This window comes from Salminus brasiliensis, chromosome 4, assembly GCF_030463535.1.
Source record: "Salminus brasiliensis chromosome 4, fSalBra1.hap2, whole genome shotgun sequence".
In the NCBI taxonomy this organism is placed as follows: domain Eukaryota; kingdom Metazoa; phylum Chordata; class Actinopteri; order Characiformes; family Bryconidae; genus Salminus; species Salminus brasiliensis.
The window spans coordinates 22175372-22198230 of NC_132881.1; the positions used below are offsets into that span (position 1 = coordinate 22175372).

General features: G+C 39.3%; 1 protein-coding gene across 3 annotated transcripts in view; it reads left to right on the plus strand.

The window, feature by feature from the left end:
- Positions 1-22859, plus strand: part of pde10a (phosphodiesterase 10A) — a 115239-nt gene that overhangs the window by 28804 nt on the left and 63576 nt on the right. The window contains exon 1 of one of the 3 annotated variants that reach the window (XM_072677619.1): positions 11654-11784. The exons of the other annotated variants lie outside the window; for them this stretch is intronic. Coding sequence (XP_072533720.1) covers positions 11721-11784 — 64 coding nt within the window. The 5' untranslated portion in view covers positions 11654-11720. Of the gene's footprint in view, positions 1-11653; positions 11785-22859 lie in introns of those variants that run through there. 3 annotated transcript variants of the gene reach the window in all.

The following is a 22859-nucleotide window of genomic DNA, read 5'->3' on the forward strand; positions in this document are numbered from 1 at the left end:
GTTTTATTGCTGTTGACTGATAATTGCTTAAAAAATCAGCATTGAACAGATTTGTTCAGATCAGTTTGGATTGGACTGATATTTGACTGACAGCCATAAAACTTAAAATTGAGTTTGTGATTATTGAGCTTTGAGAGTTTAGGTAACACTGGGCAACTGCACTAAAATATCTGCATTTAATTATCTATATTAGTCACAAATTATTTACATCCTTATAGAAATCAATCAATCAATCAGTCAATCAAATCAGGCAAAAAAGATATAAAATACAAAAATAGTAGACATCAATTCAATGAGAAATATAACCAAAATTAGAATGAACAGAAAAACAGAAAAAACAAATTAAAGCAAAATAAATAAAACAGATAAAAAAATCATAATTCTCTGCAGTGCTGAGTAATGCTAACCCAGGTAGATGTAATCCAAATTTTTATATTTTATAAATGTTTATTGGTATCAGCACAGACAGACTAGTCTTGCCACATTGAAGCAGCTATAGATCAGTAGAAAAAAAACTAATGTCAAAACAGTAACTATATTGCAAGGAAGGCTGGGTTAGTTCCGTCCCCGGTGCTGCAGTATTAATGCACAGGCTGATGTAAATGTATGTGTTGTAACTTTCCCAGCATGCTCCACAAATTAGCATCTCATTACTGTAAAATCCAACACTTTACCTTCTTTGAGTGTAAGCTTGACCTGTATCTCCCAGAACACAACTGTCTGCTGGAATACTGTGGATCTTTAGAGAACTGCTACTGTAAATTTACAGCAGTTTCTACATTAGTGAATCAACCGCTGTTGTCCAGGGCCTTTCATGAATTTACTGCAATATCCTTGCTTTACACAAACAGCGCAGTGCACACACTGTGTACCACCACCAATGTATTCAGTTCACAGGGAGAGGAAATGCACTGCGCTTGACAAATCATAGAAGGAAAATAAGCTGAATAATAACTTTGTTTTCGTTGCTTTCCATGGTGGAACAGGGCCTCTGTTGGTCTTGGGTGCACAAGTCTTCCACTTCCTTTTGTTTCGCCAACAAATAAAGATCGCTAATGCCTACTTCACTGCTAACACAAGCATATAAGCAAAGCTGTAGTTATTGCATTATAAATGACTTCCATATGTTCCAGCCCTTCACCCCAACTCCCCCGCCCCAGCCTCCACACACTCGCCCCTACCCTCCTGCAGAGTTCTAGCCCCAGTCCTGCACACCTGATTCAGCTAGTGTCTACAATAATTTGAATACTGTGTGGGGTTAAAGATACAACTGAAAGCTATCTCTTTTAACCCTTTCATGCATTTGTCCACTGCAAACGTGGACATTTCTGTAACTTTTTAATAAAAGATTTTTTTAATTAAAACATGTTTACAAATCTGGATCTGTTTTTAAATGTTTTCGCATAAACAGGTTAAAGACAAACAAGAATAATTGTCAGATAAAATATTTTTTTTATGCTTATTCATTTCTTTTTTAAACTGAAAACTCTGTAGCCAATGGCAATAGAATTTAATCTGGTAGTTTTTATTTTCTATCAAAACTAATTCTTAAAATTCTTGTCCGCTGAAGAATGCAAATACAAGATTGTGTAATAAATGGTGTGATGACTTTTTACATTTACAATTGTGGTCTGGTTTATTGGCAGATATTACAGAGGTAGATGAATGTAGTGATGGGAGTCTTGTCCAAGGTCCAATTTATTGGTATAGTCTTGTGTTTCTGCCCAGGCTGTTTTAAACCCTGGGTTTAGTGCATAGTACTAAAAAGGGTTTCTAGAGTATGGCATCCTGTCAACTCTATTGACTCTCTAAATTTATTGAAGTCCCTTAGATTTATTGTATGAATGCAATCCAGCTGTTTAAATTTTAGTGACATATATACTATAATATTTATAATATCATTGAGCATGAGCTCTTCTCAAGTGATGTGTGGCATTTGACTTATATCAGTAAGCTAAACTGCTAAGCTTTTTTTGTTGTTGGAAGTTCTGCAGTTTATACAGTTCTGCCTTGTTATCAGGGTGTTTTGGAGCCAGATTGTAGCTAGCTCCATGGCCTTGCTTGCTAGAACCTTGAGACATTTGCCCTACTACCACTTTTCACATTCAATTCAAACTTCATGGTGTGGTCAAAGCACTTACTCTCTACATTACTTCAGTTGATTTACAGTGATCTTTGACACAACGAGGACTGAAAAAACAAGATATTGGTCAAAATGTTTTCAGAAGTGAAGGAGCTAATGAGAATGTTAATGGTAGCTTAATTAACTAAGAGAATATATACATTCAGTGGGGTAGACTTTTATGCAACAGTGGCACAGCTGGAAGCACATATTTTACAATGTGTTTACGTCAGAAACTGCGTACCACATGTCAGGTGGGGTTTTAAAGTTAAATTAGGGGGGTCAGACTTTACCAACCCCAGTTCTGGTAACATATAAATAACAAACTGACGTTTGTTAAGTGAGTGCTGCTAGAATGGATTATCCTCCCACATCTCAGTTCTCGTTTTTCTGCTTGAGTGTTGTGATTAACTTAAAGCTGCCCAAAAAATGCACTTATTGAATATGTAAAACTGTTCTCTGATGTATAAAATGTCAATGTCGAAATCTTTCTTTTTTGGGTAAATAGCAAAGCACTTTTGTAAGTCGCTCTGGATAAGAGCGTCTGCTAAATGCCGTAAATGTAAATGTAAATAAATGGTAAGCATGGGACTTTGGATCGGGTAAAAATTGCCTATATGTAGTTTTACATGGCCATTTCTACAATTGTTCCTGCACCATTCATGCTACCCTGTTGGTGTGGTGTGTGGTTAGCCTGGCTACCTAAACAGCGTCATCTGGAATTGTGCCTATATAAGAGCAAAAACGTAGCAGTCTCTGAGCTCATGTGTGGTAAACTGTAAACTGAGGTCATCCAGCTTGTTTTTAAGAGAGAGGACACTGGAGAAGACAAGAAGAAGCCAGTCAATGTTAGCTTTTAGCCTAGCATAGAACTAGCATATATATGAAGTAGCATAGAACTCACTATATATGTTCAAATGTTTGTGGACACTCTTTCTAACGAATGCATTCACTACTTTAAGTTGCACCCATTACTGGCACAGATAAGTCAACGCATACACACACAGCTTATCTAGTCCCTGTAGAAAAATACTGCCAATAGAATAGGACTCTCTGGAGGAGTCCTAATTGTCTTGTCGATGAATGCAATCAAATCCTCTTGGCAATGCTTCACAATTTAGTAGAAAGCCTTCCCTGGACAGTGGAGACTTCACTCTTTTTTTAATCCTTGATTTCAGAAGGAATGAGCAGGTGTCTCAATAATTTTGTCCATATGGTATAACTGAATATTTTCTGTTAGGTCTCAGGTCTCTCTCTCTATATATATAGCTGGATAATGTTGCTAGCAGATCACCAATGACATTTTGATGAATCCATTAGAACATTTTAATTGATTTCCTTAAAAATCTATAAAAAAAATGTTTTTTTTAAATATATGTATTGTTTTTTTTTTTACATTTAAGCAATGTAAGCATGTTTGTGGTAATAAACAAAAAAATTATAGTAAAATGATATGTAAATATATGAGCAAATATTACAATTATATTATCATCTGCACAATGTCCTTCTTTGTAGTGCTGTTCTGTTTATACTGGATCGCATTGTGTAGAATGCTACCTTCGAGTATTTCTATACTATTAGATGGTAGATGTACTATGAAGTTCAGTTGCAGTTCTATAAGTTACTACTTTGGACTTTTTTTATCTGATGCTTTTTTTGGGAATATACATTTGCTAGGGTCATTTTTTATTTGAAGTGATCATACTTTCACTAGAGTATGGTTTAAGGCCACTGCTCTGACAGATAAAGGGGCACATGTGCGGTAATATAGAAATACTGACACAGGACTGCACAAGCTCAATATAAGAGATCAGATTTTTCTATAAACCTAAAACTGATTACACTCAAAACATCTTCAGAAACGCTAAAGGCAAATGTGATTTAACTAAAAGCAAAAATAAGATATACAAAATAAGCATAATACCAGATGCCAACTTACTGTATGTGCATATCCTACAAATAAGAAGAACACTTCTGGAAAATTATCATTTAAGGGTTGATCAAAACGTCAAATAAAAAAATGCCTTGGAGCTTAGGCCGTGTGAACCAGGTCTAGAAGTTTCGATAGTTGTCTAAGATACAGAAAACACAGTGACACAGATTCAAGCGAATGCGTCACCAGTAAAATAGGCAGGTGTAATTGAATTCACTGTGCAGTGATTTCTGGGATTAAATGAATGCTTTGTTTGCAGAATCTGGCCATGATTAGATCTCGGCAGCTGCCACATCCTATTGCACACTGCTCCGTATTCTTTCACTGGTCAGAACCTGGCATCTCACTGATGTTTAGAGGAATAAGGTTAGGTCATAATAGACACACAGCTTTGTGAAACCTAAACAGAGGAAGATGACATCATAACCACCGTCTCGCCAGCGAATCCTCATTATGAGGCTCCACACAGGGCGCTTAATAACAGGAGAAGGAGGGATATAACATAAAAGAGGAAAATGACATAAAATAGCTCTTTTATGTCACGCTCAACAAAGGCCCGGCTGACATTTTCTGTTTTACATTTTCTTAATGCATCAGCGCGGAGCAGTGGTGAGTTCCCACCCACATCACTTCTGCTCCGCTTTGATGTGGTGGCTCAGTTTGTTATAGAGAAGGTTCCTCCACACATGATTATTACCCTGTCATTCTCTTTGTAGCAATACTGCAGTACATGTCTATTGACAGCATGGTTTTGTGGCAGAGGCAATGAGGTGCAGAAAGTCTGTTTTAATACAAAAGTAAATGGCTCGAGATTTCTTTATTTGCAATTTTGCATGCCTAATGATCCGACATACAGAGTGCTATGAAGGATTTGTTGAGAGCTGTGTTTGTGCAGGACTTTGAAGGATGCATGACTCATAATCCTTACCTCTGCTCTCTCGACAACTTTTAAAGGTCTCATGCTCTACATTTGTCTTGCATACCCGTGTTGTTTTATATACAAAAAAAATAAACATTTTTGAATGATGTCTTGTTCTTATTGGCTCTCTAGGCTGAAACTCTTCTTATAACTTGAGCGTGAATAGGTGGGGCTTGATGCTTTAGGCTGAAGAGGCAGGCAAATGTCTTTTTGACATGAATAGAATCCGTGTTTTTGCAGTCCTATATGGAACATTTTCCTATTTTTTTTTTATATTAGCCCTTTATTGCACAATGTGAAGGAGAGCACAATGCACAACAGTGCAAAATGCTATTTTTTTCACCTCCATAGCAATTGAAAAAAAAAATTTTTTTGATTATTTCCTTCCTGAACTGTTTTATTATCACTACAAAAGCAGTGCAATAATTACATATTGATTGATCTTAAATAATGCTTAAATAATATCAGTAATATATAACAAATGAAATGCATAATAATTACTGCTGTGAGCAATAAAAATATATATATTTAAATAGGTCAGAAGGTATTTTGCCTTTTTAAGAATTAGAATTTTCTGGCAATATTTGATGGTTTAAGCTTTAACTGTGTTTTTAAAAAGCCTGTTAAATTCTTCTGGGTAAGTTGTAACATTCTGCACTTGCACCACATGGTAGTTTCTCTCAAAGATCACGTTTTCATGTGTAGCAGAGGTGTGCAGATTGTTTGTATAGAAAATAATAATAATAATCTTTATCTAACAAGATATTTTTAATTGTTGGGTTGTACCATATTCTACCCTAAATCCTGAAGTGACTTCACAGAGACGGCAAAGAGCAAGTATTCATGCATAAAATATCAAACTATGTCATGTGTTTTGGTTCAGGACTACGCATGGATAAGATACATGGTGCCCTCATATAGAAATGTGTCTTTCATATCCTGTGGGTTTCAGCTTTCTACAAATCGTGTAGTAGGCAAGTGAAAACATTACTGAAGTAAAAGGAAAATATTATGGTAAAATCGGTAAAAGATACAACCCTCTCTATTATTCAGCGTATTTAGGCTAAAGATAGCTGCAAAAAATGGTTGAAGGAATCACTCTGTGAGTTGATTTGACGTGGCTTATCCGTAGAAGAAACATCTGCCCCCCAATGATTGTCACCTTAATCTTATGGAGATTTAATTCTGTAGGAAACTTCCTCTTCCTGAGCCTGACTGTACAAAAAAAAAACATGACTGATATCTTTGTCCCACACCGTGGCCTACAAACCAGGTTTATAAGAACTTTTGATCCATTTTCCATTTTAATTAATCAAGTTCAATGTTATTAGTCTGGTATCTCTTTCAGCAGTCACTACAAGCTGACAGGAACGCATCACACACACACACACACCGCTCGCCTTCCAGCTGGACTGAATCTTTCATTAAGTGTCCCTCAGATGGGTAAATAGTTCCATACAATGAAGAAACACTTTGCAGCCGACAAATCCGTCCACTGACTCCGGAGTCTGAACGTTCAGATGTGCCTAGCAGTCAAAGAAATATTTCAACGTTTTGGAAACTGTGTGGGGCCCCAAAGACGTCAATGGGACGTCAAAATGATACAGGAAATCCTTTGAATAAACCTCAGAGTTAAAAAAGACCCATGGAACAGAAACCAAACCCCTGTGATAATTACAAAGGACTGCATGGCAAACTGCTGCATGTTTAAACAACCAACTGAAAGTCCTCGTGCAAGCAGAAGCAGATTAATAACACCGCATGAGTCTGCAAGTTCTTGATCCGTATGGGCAAACCCACAGTTTACACACAGTTTACTTAATCAGCCTGTGATGATCAATTGCATGAAAATAATCTTAATTCAACTCAAACGAATGGGCATGTCTTGCCTGGACCGTTAGATGGGCGTTGGCTGCCAGTCACCTTTAGTTATATTAGGTATTAAAGACTCTTGATTTTTCCAAATAGTTCAACATGCCGTACAAATGTGTGTAGATATTAAGTGCATATGTATTTTTATATGTGCCCAAACGTTTATATGTACATGTTTATTTGCTTACTTTCTCATATAGCGAGTATTAAATATGTACAAAGATTATGGTACATTTTATGTGTTTAGTCTTTCTCCACTTTTTTAACAAATACATCGAATTTGTGCTCTACAATCTTTGTAGAAGATTTATCCCCTTATTTTCACTCAGAACACCAAAATGTCCTTTGACCAGGGGTGTCCAAACGTCTGTATACGACTGGATAAATATTTATGATTATTGAAGTGTAAAGCATGGTAACTTTATAGTTTATGAACTCATTGTTTTGTGCTAAGATTGCATTTAAGTATTCCTGCTGTTTGTACGAGCAGTTCTGCACAGTAGAATGGTGCACTGCTATTCCTTTGTCAGCTATACCTTCATGTTGGTCCTTTACTATCATCTGGGGGTTTGCTTTGTCCTTCTCACCAGTGTAAAAGTTCTATCCAGTTCTATCAGGAGTTTTTGGGGGGGGGGGGTTTGTTTTTTTTTTGTTCTGAGATTTTGTTTTGACTTCAACTATTCCTGTAACTGTAATTTCTTAATGACATTCAGTGGAACTTGCAAGCTGGAACTGTTTTTATATTTTTTATTTGTTTTTCTCTGCTTTGTAGGCATTCATTAACTTCATTTTCAGATCCTCAGCCAACTTCATAGAGGAGCTGAGTGTTAGCTGAGCGTTGTTCAGCAATAGCGCAAGGTTTAAAGAGTAAAAGAAATGATTATGCCCTGGTATTGTCATCAGCTGACAATTCTTAATGACAATTCTTGACCTGCCTTACCAGTTCTAACAAGCCAGCTTGAGCCTACAAAAGTCAGGCAACTTAAAGGGTGCCCTAACATTTGCACAATTACTGTATGTATTATTCTTATAACAAAATGTTTTATTTAACAAGTATAAAGCATTATGTATGAATACAATAATTTAACATTTGTAGAAAAATATCATGGACTTACCAAGCATTATATTAGGTACAGCTCAGCTTTACCTACATTCATGCAATCATTTAATCAGCTACTTGAGTGGCAGCAGTACAGTGTATAATAAGATCTGCAGCTACAGTTTATTCATGTTCGAGTTTATTCAGAATGGTGCAATAAAGGGAAAACATCCAGTTCTGCAGATGGAAACACTTTCTTGATGAGAGAGCTCAATGGAGATTACCCAGACTGGTTTGAGCTAACAGAAAAGCTACAGTAACCCCATAACCCCTTTATACATCTGTGGTACAACACATCCAACATTGAGGCAGATTGGAGACAAGAACAGAAAACCACACCAGGTTCCACTTCTTTCAGCCAAGGACAGAAAGCTGAGGCTGCATTGCAAAATCTGTCATTGCAAAATTCATGAACATGAAAATGTTCGACAGTCACCGGATCTGCATGTGCACTGGAATGTGAATGTGAACAGGAGCTTCACAGAATGAAAGTACACCTGAAAGTACACCATCTGTAGGCACTGTGTGAGGCAATCATGTTAACATTGACCAGAATCTCAAAGGAGAGCTAGAAAGGGTTATAACTGTACAAGTCATGTTACCATTTTCTCATTTCAGAAATAAAAACATATGAATCGCTATCGCCAACAAATCTTTCTATGGTAACTTTCTATGGAAGTCAATGTACAAAGATTTAATTCCAAGTCCATTTGGAGCATTTCTATTGGTCCATTCATCCAGAATTATGTACACAGGGTACGGGGCAGCTACAGGGTTCAAAGGATAGAGAAAACTAAAAACAGGTAAAAACGGAAATGCATGTTTTTCATTTGACAGCAGCGATATGTATTAGGATTCCATGTAAATGTGTCACTTTTACCATAACTGTTTCAATTTTGACCGCCATCCCTGCGTAAATGTAATGCTGTCAATAAACACAGCGCGGGGCAGGGATGCAGGGATGGATTACTGACCAGGCCAGGGGGTGGTGTACAGGGGCAGTGAAGCCTGTTGCAGTTCAAAAACTTGAGAAAATCCACTGCAGATGTAAGAATGGCTCTTGAATATTTACAAATTACAATATAAATGGAGTAAAGGAGGAAACACTGTCCTCAGGCCCCTACACCTATAGTGGAGCTTTAGTGGGTGCTTTGGGTACTCTGCACCCAGGATCACCTACACGGACAGGCCCCAAGGATATGCAAATAATATTTCTAATATAGTAGAAAGTATTTCTGTATTTAATAAAAGCCTGACTGGCTGATTTCTGACCATTGATTTCCTGTTTGAAAGAAGGGAGAGCAGCTCAGTGTGCAGTGTGTTTCCAAGAAATAATTCAATGCATGTTTAAGCGCTAGTAAGGACACGACTGACACATAATCAGCCCCTGATTTTGAGGAAACCGGTTAGCTGGCTAGTATTTACATTCTCTGTTTTATGGGTTCATGGTTAAACAATAATTAAATAAACTAGATTTATTTCACATTTCCTTTTAACAGGGACTGGTAACTCCTAACACAGTTGAAGAAAGCATGTGTGCAGCAAGGTTATGTGATCATGTTAGCTTGCTAACTTTGGAGGTACTGAAAAGATATTGATACAATCTAATGGAAAACCATACAAATATATATATATATTTTTTTTAACCACAGAAAATAGAATATTATTGAATCACATTTTGTACTCTATCACTGTAATTATGTTAAAAGTATACAGGTCTGGATACTTCAGGCATTATCCCATGTCTGTAGCTTGCACCCATGTACACTGCCCACCAAACTCTCGAGTGTGGACCATCCACAGGTCCAGGAACAACCCTTGCAAAAACAGAATGAAGCAACAAGCTCCTCAGGCCCGCACTAATAACTACACACACTTTTTGACTGTAATATTGTTATTGCTTTTTTAAATTCTTATTTATATTGTGTATATAGTGTAAATTATTTATCTAAATTTTTGTAACTGAGTGTCTTGCTATCCCTTTCTGCTGTGACACTGAGAACGTCCCCACTGCGGGACTAATAAAGGACTATCTTATATTATTTTATCTTAATTTGCGTGTATCCATCAGCATGTAGAAACCCAGTGGAAAATAAATTGTTGATTTTTTTATTTCATTGATTTTTTTCTGTAACTGGTATTATTAAAGAGGCCTAATGCATGGGGGTGGGACCTCCAAAGACTGTGCCCAGGGGTCTCATACCATGACCCGTCATTGCAGGAAAGGCCTGTGTGCACTGCTTGAGTCTGCTGGTGAAGAATAGCAGCCTTGTAAATGCTGTAAGTCGTCCTTGAGCAGGGCAAATAGACTCAACTACATCTTAATCAGCCGTTGCGAATCTCTTTGAGAGATCTGTGGGAAAACCTCCTATAAAGGCCTGGACCAACCATAAAGCAGTGGATGAGTGTGTTCCTGCATTTAGGCCTGGCGTGTTCTGCATGGGGTCATTGCACATTGTGTAATCTACATTATAACCTGGTGTGTTTATAATGCACTAGTTGGCTTAGTCCCTCTTTTATACGCAGCAGAGACGCTATGTGTCAAAATACTTACTAGGTTTACTAGGTGCGTGGCATACGCACATTCTCTGACTTTCTCTCTCTCTCTCTCTCTCTCTCTCTCACACACACACACACACACACACACACACACACACACACACACGCTCGCGCGCGCGCGCGCACATTGACGCGTGCTGACGTAAAGAGCAGCATCAGAGCTCCTGCTGCAGCGCTAGCAAACAGTTGATTTCTTACTTATGGCTCCATTTAATCAGACTTGTATGGGTGTGGCGAGCACAGAAACGCTTTCACCCGTTCTCTAAAGTGGGGCTTTTCAGCAAAAAAAAAAGGTAAATAAATAATACAATAAAATATAAAAGTCACATAATTTCGAGAGCTCACGTCCACAATCACGCCGGAACATTGCTCAGCTAGATGAGCCGAGGTCCGTTTCCATTCAGCTAGTAAGCGAGCGGCTCACACGCAAGCTCTTGTGTCTAAGCTCTTGCTCAAAAATCATGAATGGGATCAGAAACGGAGCGAAACCACCACCGTGTTTCAGGAACCGTCCGATACTGTCGGGAGCAGCTCTGTTCCGCCGCGTTCATGTCAAGCAACTCCGAGAACGTCCTGCCTCACCGCGTATAAAACCAGAGGATGACCAACCCTGAGAAATCACTCCCCTCACGCCCCCAGCAGCCCCCTGACGAACAGGGAAAAACTCTACACGAGTATAGGAACCGGAGACGACACACACACACACACACGCGCGCTCCTACTACAGCAGTGTGTCTCCGGAGGGCGGCTGGGCTCGGCTCCATTAGCGGCAGCTCAGCGGAACCGCAGCCGGGGAAGGAGCGTGCAGCCTCGGCGTGAGCGACAGCAGGCATCGCTCTAGCACACGGCTAGGCTAACTCACTACAGTTAATGTTCGGGCTCATCGCCACGCTCAGTCCGCTTCCCCGTTCCGTTTTTACAAGGTTTTTTTTTACTGGGCTGCCACGGCGAGGCAAGTCGTATCACTACAGCGACGAGGGGGAGTGTGTGTGTGTGTGTGTGTGTGTGTGTGTGTGTATGTATGTGTGTGAGAGAGTGAGTGACTGAGTGTGTGAGAGAGCCCGGCGATTTCATCGGCTCCTCTCCTGGAGTAGCAGGACCTCCTCAGCGCCTTTCTCACTCGGATCGCTGCATTAACACCCGGACTGCCTTCCTTCTTTCTGTCTCTCCTCTCCTCTCCTCTTCCCCCTCCTTTCTTTTGCTCTTTGGATCAGACATGGAAGATGGTCCGCCTTCAACAAGCTGTTTCAGAAGGCTTACGGACTGTTTCCTCGGCTCAAGTAGGTGCACTTTCACTGACTTTGCTTTCTCCAACAGCAGCAGCAGCGATAACGATGCGCTCCCAACACTGAGGTGTTTTGTCTGCTAATAATAGGCATTCTGTGTGTGTGTGTGTGTGTGTGTGTGTGTGTGTGTGCGCGCGCGCGGGGGGTACTAGCATCTGTAGTGTTTCTGCGTGAAGACAAACTAACTTGAACTTTTCGCTCGTCTTGTTTTCGGAGCTCAGAGCTGAGGGTATCGGCGGTAATCGATGGCCGTTAGCTATAAATAACCGACCACATATTTGAATGGAAGTTACTGGATCGTTAGCCGGTCACACATTGCTCTCCGCCTAGCCGTGTTTAAGAGCGGCTGCAAGAAATGGGTGGAGACGTGTGTGTGTGTGTGTGTGTGTGTGGATAAGGATAAGGATGTGTTCACCGTGACTGAAATCCAAATAAGACGGGACACTGTCAGGTAGAACAAGTGGAGTAATACGGTTGTTTAGCATTAGCAAACTCAGCAGAGCCCGCACTTCTGCTTAAGATTCACTAGCTAAGAGTGTGAGAGAGCTGAAAACACGACCCGCTCCTGAAAAAGGTGCTGCAGTTTAGGCTTGTCCGCCCTCCGTGTGACTTTTCGTGCTGTTGCCCGGTGGAATGTAAATTGGTCAGTGCGCATGGAGCAGCTACCAGAGCACAAGTTACAGAGTGGAGTCTGTGCTGAGAGTCCACACTGTCCGTAATTAGCACCGAATAACGGTAGTAGATGTAGTCGTTACTGTTACCGTTAGTTCTCCCCGGACGTTAGAGTCTACACCGGTCCCACCGAGGGGCGCGTACGTACGCCTGTGTGTGTGTGTGTGTGTGTGTGTGTGGGAGTCTCAGTCATTACTCTCACCGCCATATGACTGCAGCTGGCCCTTTTTTTTTTCTTTTTTTTTGAGTAACATGTTAAAAATGCCACTGGTGTTAAAATGCGAATGCCATTTTTGGTCAGAGCCCTTCATAAACCAAGTGCACCCTCACTCACCTGTATCTGCTTATTTCAGATCCAGAAACCTGCCAGCTTTGCACTTGTACTGTTCACTACAACCACAGAAGCTCGTGCACGTGAAAAGTTATAGAATATTGTTGTAAAGTCATATAAATGTTTAAATCTTTTTTTTTTTTCCTCAGCAGCGAGTGTGCCGTCCCCGTATAACATTAGGGTAAATAGACACAGCCGCAGGGTTATGGGTTCTATAGTTCATACAGCCGTGCAGACACTCAGGTTTTGGAGATAGTTATAGGCTCTATAAAGAGCCTTCTACAAAATCTGCTCCGGTATAGCATTAGTAAATGTTCCAGGCAAAGGAGGCGCTGGGGTTATACATACACTGCAATAAAACCCCACTCTAATACAATTAAAACACTTTCTCTTATAGCAGTACATTTTCATGCTTATTAATCACTGAATCACTGTGAAACAAAATGGCATGAAAATGTCATTGCTGTCCACTGTTGGAGCAAAATCTTGTAGCTCCTAAATAGTAAAAAACAAAAACAAAAAGACTTTCTATGGAAAACATTTAATTCATGGTCATTTTGGAGCATTTCTGTGAGTCTGTTCATCATAAAATGCTGTGAAAAATGGAAAAAGTAATGTAGACAATAAATAAATAAATAAATAATAGACAATTTATCCAAGTTATAAAAGCCCCCATTGCACCGCAGCTGAATGCGTGCGGATGTGTGTCTCTCTGTATGTTTTCTCAAAAAGCTTTATAACAAAGTGCAACCTCATGGCCTCATTCACCTTAAACAATTCTTAATGTTTCTAGATCTGAAAGGAAGGCCTGCTCTAATATGACAACTCTCTGTCCACCTGCCCTGTTGAAAACCATCGCAAGGTTCTTTCCCATGTAGAAAGCTTATGAAGCTGCACATTTCTATGGGGTTCACGATAGGAGGCTCTTCCACTATTCCTTGTGTTTTCATTATCTACCAGAAGGCCCAGTTGAAATCCGCACATGTTCACTGGATCACTTAAACACGGAAAGCTTGCGGCACAGCAGCGAAAAGGAGATACGCAAGACGTAAACGATAATAGGATGTCCTGTATTATCTCATTAGTTTCTAAGTTGTAGATGCCTGGTCTTCACTATCGCAGTTGAATGCAACACTGTGCAGATACACTGGTCAGCAAGCTTTATAACAAAGTGCAGCCTTGTCTGACCACAGGTTCACACACAGTTCTTTATGTTTCTGGATCTGCCAGAATGCCTAGTTAAGGTGACTGCCTCAGGAACAGAATCTCTGTTGAAATCCCCTCACTAACACAGACTATAGCTCACTGTGTTTTGAGTCATTCCCTAATTACTGTCTTTGCAGAGGCATCAGCGTTTCGTGTGTGTGTGTGTGTGTGTGTGTGTGTGTGTGTGTGTGTGTGTGTGTGTGTGTGAGAGATGTGATGAGTGTGATGCTATAGTGTAAAAAGGTGGCTGAGCCCATTTCAGTGCCTTTTCTTTTTGGAGTGATAAACTGACTAGTCTGTATGTGTAGAAGTGGATGTCAGGGTACATAATCTGCTTCACGTCCATAGTAGGAAGAGCACACAGTGGTGTTTTTTTGTTTGTTTTTTTTTGGGGTCTGTATCCTGTTATTTTATTTGTGTTCCTAAGGGAGTGTGCATAGTGGTAAAAGTATCATTCATGGAGTTATGTTTCATAGAATTTTAAGAGTCTTGGTCAGTGTGTGGTGTTTTTCCTAGTGAAGAAATTGGCACATTTACATTATAAAGGTTAATGGATGCGTGCTGAAAATCACTGTAAATCTAAACACTGGAAAGTATGTTAAAAAGGTGATGGTAGTAAGAGTTGCGATGTTTCGGTGTAATATGCAAAAGGCTGTAGGTGATCAGGGATATATATTTCTATTTATTTACAGGATCATTTTATAAAATGCTATGTATGCTGTGTGGCATTACAGCACGTGAGCATGCAATCACTTTCAGTTTGTCTCCGTAGTTTATTAATAAATGCTACTTTGGTAGTCGGTGTCTTTGTATATTTGCAAATAGCCCTGTTTAATTATTTTGTGGTTAAATGGCAACTGAATGACAGCAGTGTGAGGCCCATCGTGTCTGTGGACTGGCTGTGCATTTGCCTAAATAACACAACACGATTTGCATTGGAAAGGAGCTTTCCTTGTGTATTTCAGTCACCCAGAAGCGTAAGCCTTATGTAAGGGTTGCTCGCCGCAGTTCCTTGTAGATGGTTAGCGTACATATTCCTATAATCTAATAACGTACAGTGGTGGTCGTGTCCGCGTTTGTACAAATGTGTGGCTAGGCTGAGCAAGACCTTTCATGACTGACTACCATATGCACAGTAGCAGAAACACCATGTGGTTTACAAAGATCCAAATGTAGAAGAAGAATTCTACAAGCTTCTACAAGCCTGGAGAGAACGTGAATATAAATGTTTGTGTTGCACCAGCAGAACAGGCCCAAAGGAGTGAAAGGTCAGGATCCTTAGACCTTCACTGAGAAGAAAAAAATTAGTCAGTGTTACGCTGCAGCTTAGACAGTTCGGTCATTTATGGAAGTGGATTGTACTGATGCACCGATTCATTAGAGGTCTTATTTATTTATTTATTTATGTATTTTCCTTTTATTTTCTTTTTACTCGTGTCTAAAGGAGCATTTGGAAATATGAATTACTACAATAAACAATATTTATATATTTATATAACAATATTTATATATATATATATAATTTAAAATACAGATTTTATGCCGTGTGCAGTATATTATACCCAAGTCCAACATGAGCCACAATTTGGACACTCTGAATTCAGCTCAATTGTATTTTCAGTCCGAAAACTGACTGCTTCAAAGTGACCACTCATAATAATCTTCTGAGTTATCTCTATTTGTGATCTTCCCCCCACCAAGCAGATTTCGATTTTCTGCTTTATTGTACAGTTCTCATCAGTTATTTAAGGGGGGGGGGGTTGTAATGCTCGTGGATGACGCAAGTGCAGCTAGCAGGGTTTCAGTTCGTGTTCAGGAAAGCTGTGAAAATGGAAACCAACCAATTCGGCCTCAGTCAGCATTTTCAACTACAGCCTGCCTACACAGTCAGTCACATGAGAAACGCAAGAGATCTGAGACACCATTTCCCCCCTCTGTTTATTTTTGCGTTTGTATATATTTACAATCAGGTCTATATGTATTTGGACAGTGACTAAATATTTGTGCTTATATCTGGTGCCTCTGAACAGCACAGAGAAATTACAGCCATTTTTATACTGTCTCTGCATTTTCACTGGCTCAAAAGTAATAGGACAAACTAATATAGAATTTTTTATTCTTGTGTAATACTTTGTAAATCATTTGCGGTCAACAAATGCTTGAAGCCTGGAGCTCATGGACACCACCAAATGTTGACTATCCTCCCTTGAGATGTTTTGCCAGGCCTTTACTGCCTTCAGTTGCTGCTTGTTTGTGGGTCTTTCTGCCTTTAGTTTTATCTTGAGTCAGTGAAAAACATGTTCAGTTGAGTCAGGTCAGGTGATGAACTCGGCCTGGTAAGAATGTTCTATTTCTTTGCTCTTGCAGTATATTTTGGATCTTTGTCCAATATATTCATGCTCATGGCATTGTAGTGCCTCCACCATGTTTGACAGATGCAGTGGTATGCTTCAGATCATGAACCCTTCCCTTTCCTCTAAATACTCAAGCTAATCTTACTTTAATAAGTCTAGGAAATCTTTTTCCAGCACTTGGCAGGCTTTATATATATATATATATATATATATATGAGAGAGAGAGAGAGAAAGATTTTCTGTCAGTCTAATCTGGTCATTATGTTCTTAAGTGTGTTATCAAGGGGTTTGCATGAGTGTATTAAATTCATTAAATGTATTAAATTCATAAAGGTGTAAACTAAAAACAGTGACATACTGACCTCCCTGAGGCTGTTCTTTACTTGACTAGGTGTTGTGAAGGCTTTTTTATTCACCAAGGAAAGTTTCTGTGTTGATCTACTTGGAATCAGTGGTCTTCTAGGCCTTTAGTGTTACTGGGCTCGCCAGTGCAACTGTCCCACAACAGCTAGTCAGTACTTATCTTAAATGACACTGTATTTTTATACAGTATTCTGTGTATTTTCCACATAAAAGATGCAATTCCTACCTGATATTGTGATTCCAGATCACATCACACAGAACAAATCAGACCAAAACCGCAGTCTTAAAAAAATACAGTTGCATGGCATGATATTTGCAGAGGGTCTGGGTTTTAGCATGATCTCTAATGAACTATGAAAGTAAATTCATTTGAAAACAATAACAGAAATTGATCATTTAAAGCACATAAAACAATAACGACAATTGTCTTGTCAGGTTAAAAGAATTCTGCTGAAATGCCTTCAGCTGTGTCCTGTTCTGCGCACTGAACACCATCAGGGCCAGATTGAAACTATAGAACTGTTTTAAGCACAGAGGCACTGTGTAGCCTATACCCTTGTGTAGTATTACCACCAACACCTGCCTGTGTCTGAATGAATGGAGGGAAAATCGGTTTGGTGATGACATTTCAGGAAGTATCTGAAAGTTTCATTTTAAAGCTGTTGCCAGACTGTGTGTTTGCCACACATGAAAACAACCAAATCAAGGGGAATTTCACTGATTTTATAAAATGCCTCAACATGTAAACAAGCCATTGCGAGCGGTTTGATGTGAAACACTAAGATTAAAGAAAAGTGTTTTCAAACCCTTACCAACTATTCTAATACTGTTTAGGGTCTTTACTCTCAACCAGCCTCAGTTTTTCATGGCTTGGCAACTTTTTTACTTTTTTTTTTTAGTTTCTGGTGCATGGTAGACGTGCAAGGTGCATGGTAATTGCGTAGCATAATTCCTGCAGTTTTTTTTCGAGACTCTTTCGTGCTGCATATCTCCCATTTTACCACATCCCCAAAGGTGTGTTCTGTTGGATTCAGATCTGGTGACTGGAAATGTTACTGAAGAACACTGGAATCATTGTTGTGTTTCTGAATCGTGTTCATGAGATGCCTTGCTTTGTGACATGGTACGTGATCGTGCTGGAAGTAGCCGTAAGAATGGTTAACAACAATCTTCTGAAATAAACTGTGGTATTGATTTGATTGGTATCATCAGGTCTGAAGTGTGGCAGTAAGCCCTTGTCTGTAGTATTGCGCCAGCCTGGACTATTGACACTGGGCAGCCCGCCAGTTGGTACCATATTCTGACCCTACCGTCTGTGTGCCTCGGCAGAAATTGAGATTCCTCAGACCAGGCTATGTTTTCCAGTTTTCAGTTTCCACATTTTGGTGGGCCTGTGTGCACTGCAGCCTCCGCTTTCTGTCCTTGGCTGAAAAAAATGGAACCCAACGTAGTCTTGTCCTGTTTTAACCCATCTGCTGGAAATTTAAATGTGTTGTGCATTCTGGGATGTTTTTACTGCTCACCACAGTTATACAGAGTGGTCATGTTAGTTACCACAGAATTTCTGTCTGTCTCTTTGAAATGAGCATTACTTGAAGCTGATGGCCCATATGTGCATGATTTTATGCACTGCACTGCTGCCACTCGATTTATTGATTGATTAGATAATTGCATTAATGAGTAGATGTGTAGGTCTCAGTCAGGGTACATTGCCTGATCTCCTTACAATAAATCTGGAAAACAATTTCAACCATACAAAACCAAAATTGTAGTGCAAATGCAAATGAATAGTACCATATATATATATATTCCTATTGTGTAATAACTATCTGTATTTTGCCATTAAAGAGTTATTAATTTTAGTTAGTAATTTTTGGATTGCAAATAAAATTAATGTTATACGGCCTGCAACCTCACGATCATGATACAGAAAAAGAAGTTTCTCTACAAGCACTGATTTGGTTTATATCTCAGAGACTACATTTTTGAAGACAATCCATTCAGTCCACTACATTTATGGAAATTAAATGTTAAATACTGGGCACCTTAAGATACCATGTGATGTGCTACATTTTAGGAAAAAAGGGATTCTGTAGAATACTAAAAAAGGTCCCTTTAGCTCCTAGCAAACATGGAACCCCCTGGGTATATAGAACCATTTTTAAAGTTTTTGTATAGGCATCCAAAAATGTTTCTTTGAGTTGCCATTTTCAGTCCACCCCCATCCACCATTTTTTTAAAGATTGTATAGTAGTATATAGATGTTCCTGGAGGTGTAGTGGATCGATGCACCAAAACTGTGTCTAAGTAGTATTTAAGGAGCTAAAGACACTGGGAAAAGTATAATTTCATTCAATCTACCGCTATATCTCAAGTGAATGCATTATCTGTATTTCCAGCTCTTACTGTTCATGATCAATTCAGCCCCACAGTGAGGCTTAGAAGGGCTGTGCCTCACTCTCGCAAATATATGTTGCATTATAGAAATGACCAATATTAAGGCCAAAGGTTTTAGTAACAAAACTTCAGACCTGACCCCAAATGACCTTTTATACCCTATTCAGGACTTGCGTTATGTCTAGCTGATGGTTTTTGGGGTTATGCTGAAGAAACTTGAGGTTGGCCTCCTTTTTTGTTGTCCATCCACCACATGCAGTGTACCAGTTCAAATTGAAGCAAAACAACCCAACAGTGTAATGCTACCACCACCATGCTTAACAGCTGGTACAGTGCTTTTGGGGTTAAATGACATATCATTGGTCATTCTTGGTAAGGCTTTAAATAAGTAAAAATGTTACAACTGGCCCCAGAGTGAGGCTTAGAAAGGCTGTGCCTCACTCTTGCCAATATGTTGCATTATAGGAATGACCAATATTAAGGCCAAAGGTTTTAGTAACACAACTTCAGACCTGACCCCAAATGACCTTTATACCCTATTCAGGACTTGAGTGTTTATGTGCTTACTTTAGGGCCGGGTAGTGTGAACACAGTCTAAAGTATTTATAGGCTGTTGCATGCTGTATAAGTTAGAGAAGAAGTTAAAACATTATTTCTGTGAAGGCATCAGTTTTTTTTTAAAGAGGGATGGTGGTTGGAGGTGGCTTAAAGGATTTGAAAGTTTATAGAGCACCAACTTGCAACCATAGTGAGACCTATCCATTAACTGAACCCTGTGTTTCTATGCCTAAAACAAAACTAGGGAAGCACCACTGGGTGGGGAGTTATTTGAAAGTACAGATATGCATACGTACTATACTCACTATTCCATTTGTTTCCCTAGTCCAGTATTTGGATAAGGCATCAAGTAAACTTTATGAAGTCAAGGTCTGTCTCATTGAAACAAGAACAGGGATAAAGAGTGATGCTTTGCGTCACGGACACTGTGCTCTTGTTTCTTCATAACATAAAACAGGAACCAAATGGAAATGCGATATTGTTAAAATGGAGTGAAATGCACTGAGATGCCATTAATATACTGGTTAGTTTTAGGGGGTGCCAAAATATGGCATGTGTATGGAGAAGCCTTATTCACCTCATTCACTTTTTCTCCTGGTCATAAGTGAGGACGAAGGACTGCGAATGTGGAAACTGATCTCTGGGGGCATAGATTTCACTGTGTTTTACCTTAGTGCTGTGTTTATTTCTGATAATGATGTGTTCACTACATAAATGTAAAGCCCCGGTCAGGTTAAGAAAATTGGTTCTGGTTTGAGATGTCACTAGAGCCATCTAGACCATAAATAAATAAAACTAAAAATAGCAGTTTGTAATAAAACTTAATCCTAGTCTGGTGCAGAAACCTTTATTATTATTATTATTGTCTTTTAATGGTCTGTAACATAATTTTTAGTGTTTGTAGTGGTCTGCCCATTGGTTTCTGACAGTTGTTAAACACTGTCTCCTTATTTTTTTTCTTCTTCAATGTTGTCCAACAGTAACCTCTCTCTGCAAATAATAAATAAGGATGAATAAAAATATTAAAGGCTAAGCGTTATTTGAATAGACCTCCGTAAAGAATTCACATTATTTATTCGAGTCTGTATAATTAGCATTATTATCTGATACATAGAAAAAAGGTCTGTTGTGCCAAACAGTATGTTGCTTTTATTTGGCGCTATTCACATCAGTTGAGTCAACTATAGTTAACTAGGCTTACTTGGCACTAATGCTGGAAGATTTTGCCTCAGGTTTTTGCCTTAAGCACACTAAAGCAATAATAACTAAATATTTCTTATGATGTTTGGCACAGTAGGAGCGAGTTGCTAGCACCAAATTGTGAAAATATAACACTTTAAAAGTGCGTTTTTACCCTTTAAAGCTAAGCTATAATAACCATTACATACACTCATCATGGAAATGACTGCCTTTTTCTGGGGTAGAATGAACATGCATTTTTATACCTAACAGAAAAGTGCAAGAACTTGGGGCACAAGTTTTTTTGGGGTGGGGGGTTCTCGAGTCAACACAGGGTGAAAAACATACAGCACACCTAATATTTGGTTGGTGTCTTTAGAAAGTTGCACATTGATGAGTTGCTTTTGGAATCTACCAGATTTTGGACATTTTACCACGTATCTTGGCAGAATTTGTGAAGTTCAAATAAATTGTTGTTTTCTGGAATGGACCAGAGTTTTATGAGCAGACCACATATTCTTGAAGGGGTTGAGCTTAATGTTGACCTGCTTTATCCATTTCACAGCTGCCTTTGATGTGCTTAGGGTCATTCACCTACTGGAACACCCAGTTGTGTCTAGCTGATGGTTTTTGGGGTTATGCTGAAGAAACTTGAGGTTGGCCTCTCTTTTCGTTGTCCATCCACCTCATGCAGTGTACCAGTTCAACTGGAAGCAAAACAACCCAACAGTGTAATGCTACCACCACCATGCTTAACAGCTGGTACAGTGCTTTTGGGGTTGAATGACATACCATTGGTCATTCTTGGTAAGGCTTTAGTTTGTCAGTGTGGTCAAGCTTGAAAAGGGTCACTTTCTTGGACATCAGCCTCTTGGTGTATGGCCATGTAAAACTCACTTGACTGTAGACAGTGACACTTGTGTTCCAGCAGCTTCCAGTTCAAGGAAGGCATATGCCTTGGTGGTGTTCTTGACTATCTGAAACCAATTTCCCCTCAGCCGAAGGTGACAATTTGGGTCAAATGGAGCCCTTAAAGAATTAATTGATGGTGGAATCAAAATGGATTAAAATGATTAAAAAAACACTAAAATAACAATAGCTTTGTGATCACTGTATAGCCAGGTTCAAGTTCATGTATTTCATAGAAAATACTAAAAATAGTCATCAAATCCACTAGTTTATAGAAATGTACCAATCTGCTTTACTCTGTTGTCAGGGTTTTGTGTATATTTTTTGTAATCTGTAAAGCCTAAGCAGTAATTTTGTGCACCATGCAGAACTGAACTGTACAGGTCTAGAACCTTTTTGTCATTTAGGATCAAACATATGCTCTCCCATCACTCTTGTGTATTGCTAAAAGCAACCTGTAATACCATGGAATACAGTGGAAGTACGAGAATTTAGTCTTCAGTATGAAAACATAATCTGCAGTTTAGCGTCGTCATTAATCATTAATGTACAAAATGCTAACAGTGGGATCCAGTGGTTGCATTTTAGTAATGTCCAGGAACTGATTACCATCAGCAGATATGCATCAGTAGGATAGGATAGTTACAGGCATAACAGCCAGAGAGCTGATTTTGCATTTCTGATTTTTTTTTTTTTTTTTATACTTATTTCTAGGAGTGTGTGTGTGTCCAAGTGTGTATGGGTCTTTCATTGCGGAGGTCATTGTTTGAGGCTACTCTAGGTCAACACTAATATGATCTGACAGGCATTCCCAAGCCCAATTGGACATCTATGGAGTGCTTAACTCAATGAAGAAGGCTGAATTGTCATGCAGGAAACACTCATCTAAGACACTTCCTGCCCCAGCTGGATGTCATTTAATCATCGAAGTGAATTCCCGCTCAAAAATGCCTCTCTCTCTCTTGCGCGCGCGCTCTCTCTCTCTCTCTCTCTCTCTCGGCAGGGAAGTCAATAAAGACGTTTCACATGATGTACATTCAGTATTATGTCTGAAATCCAGAGCATCCCGCGACTGAATGCTGAGGCATGCTTCGCAAACT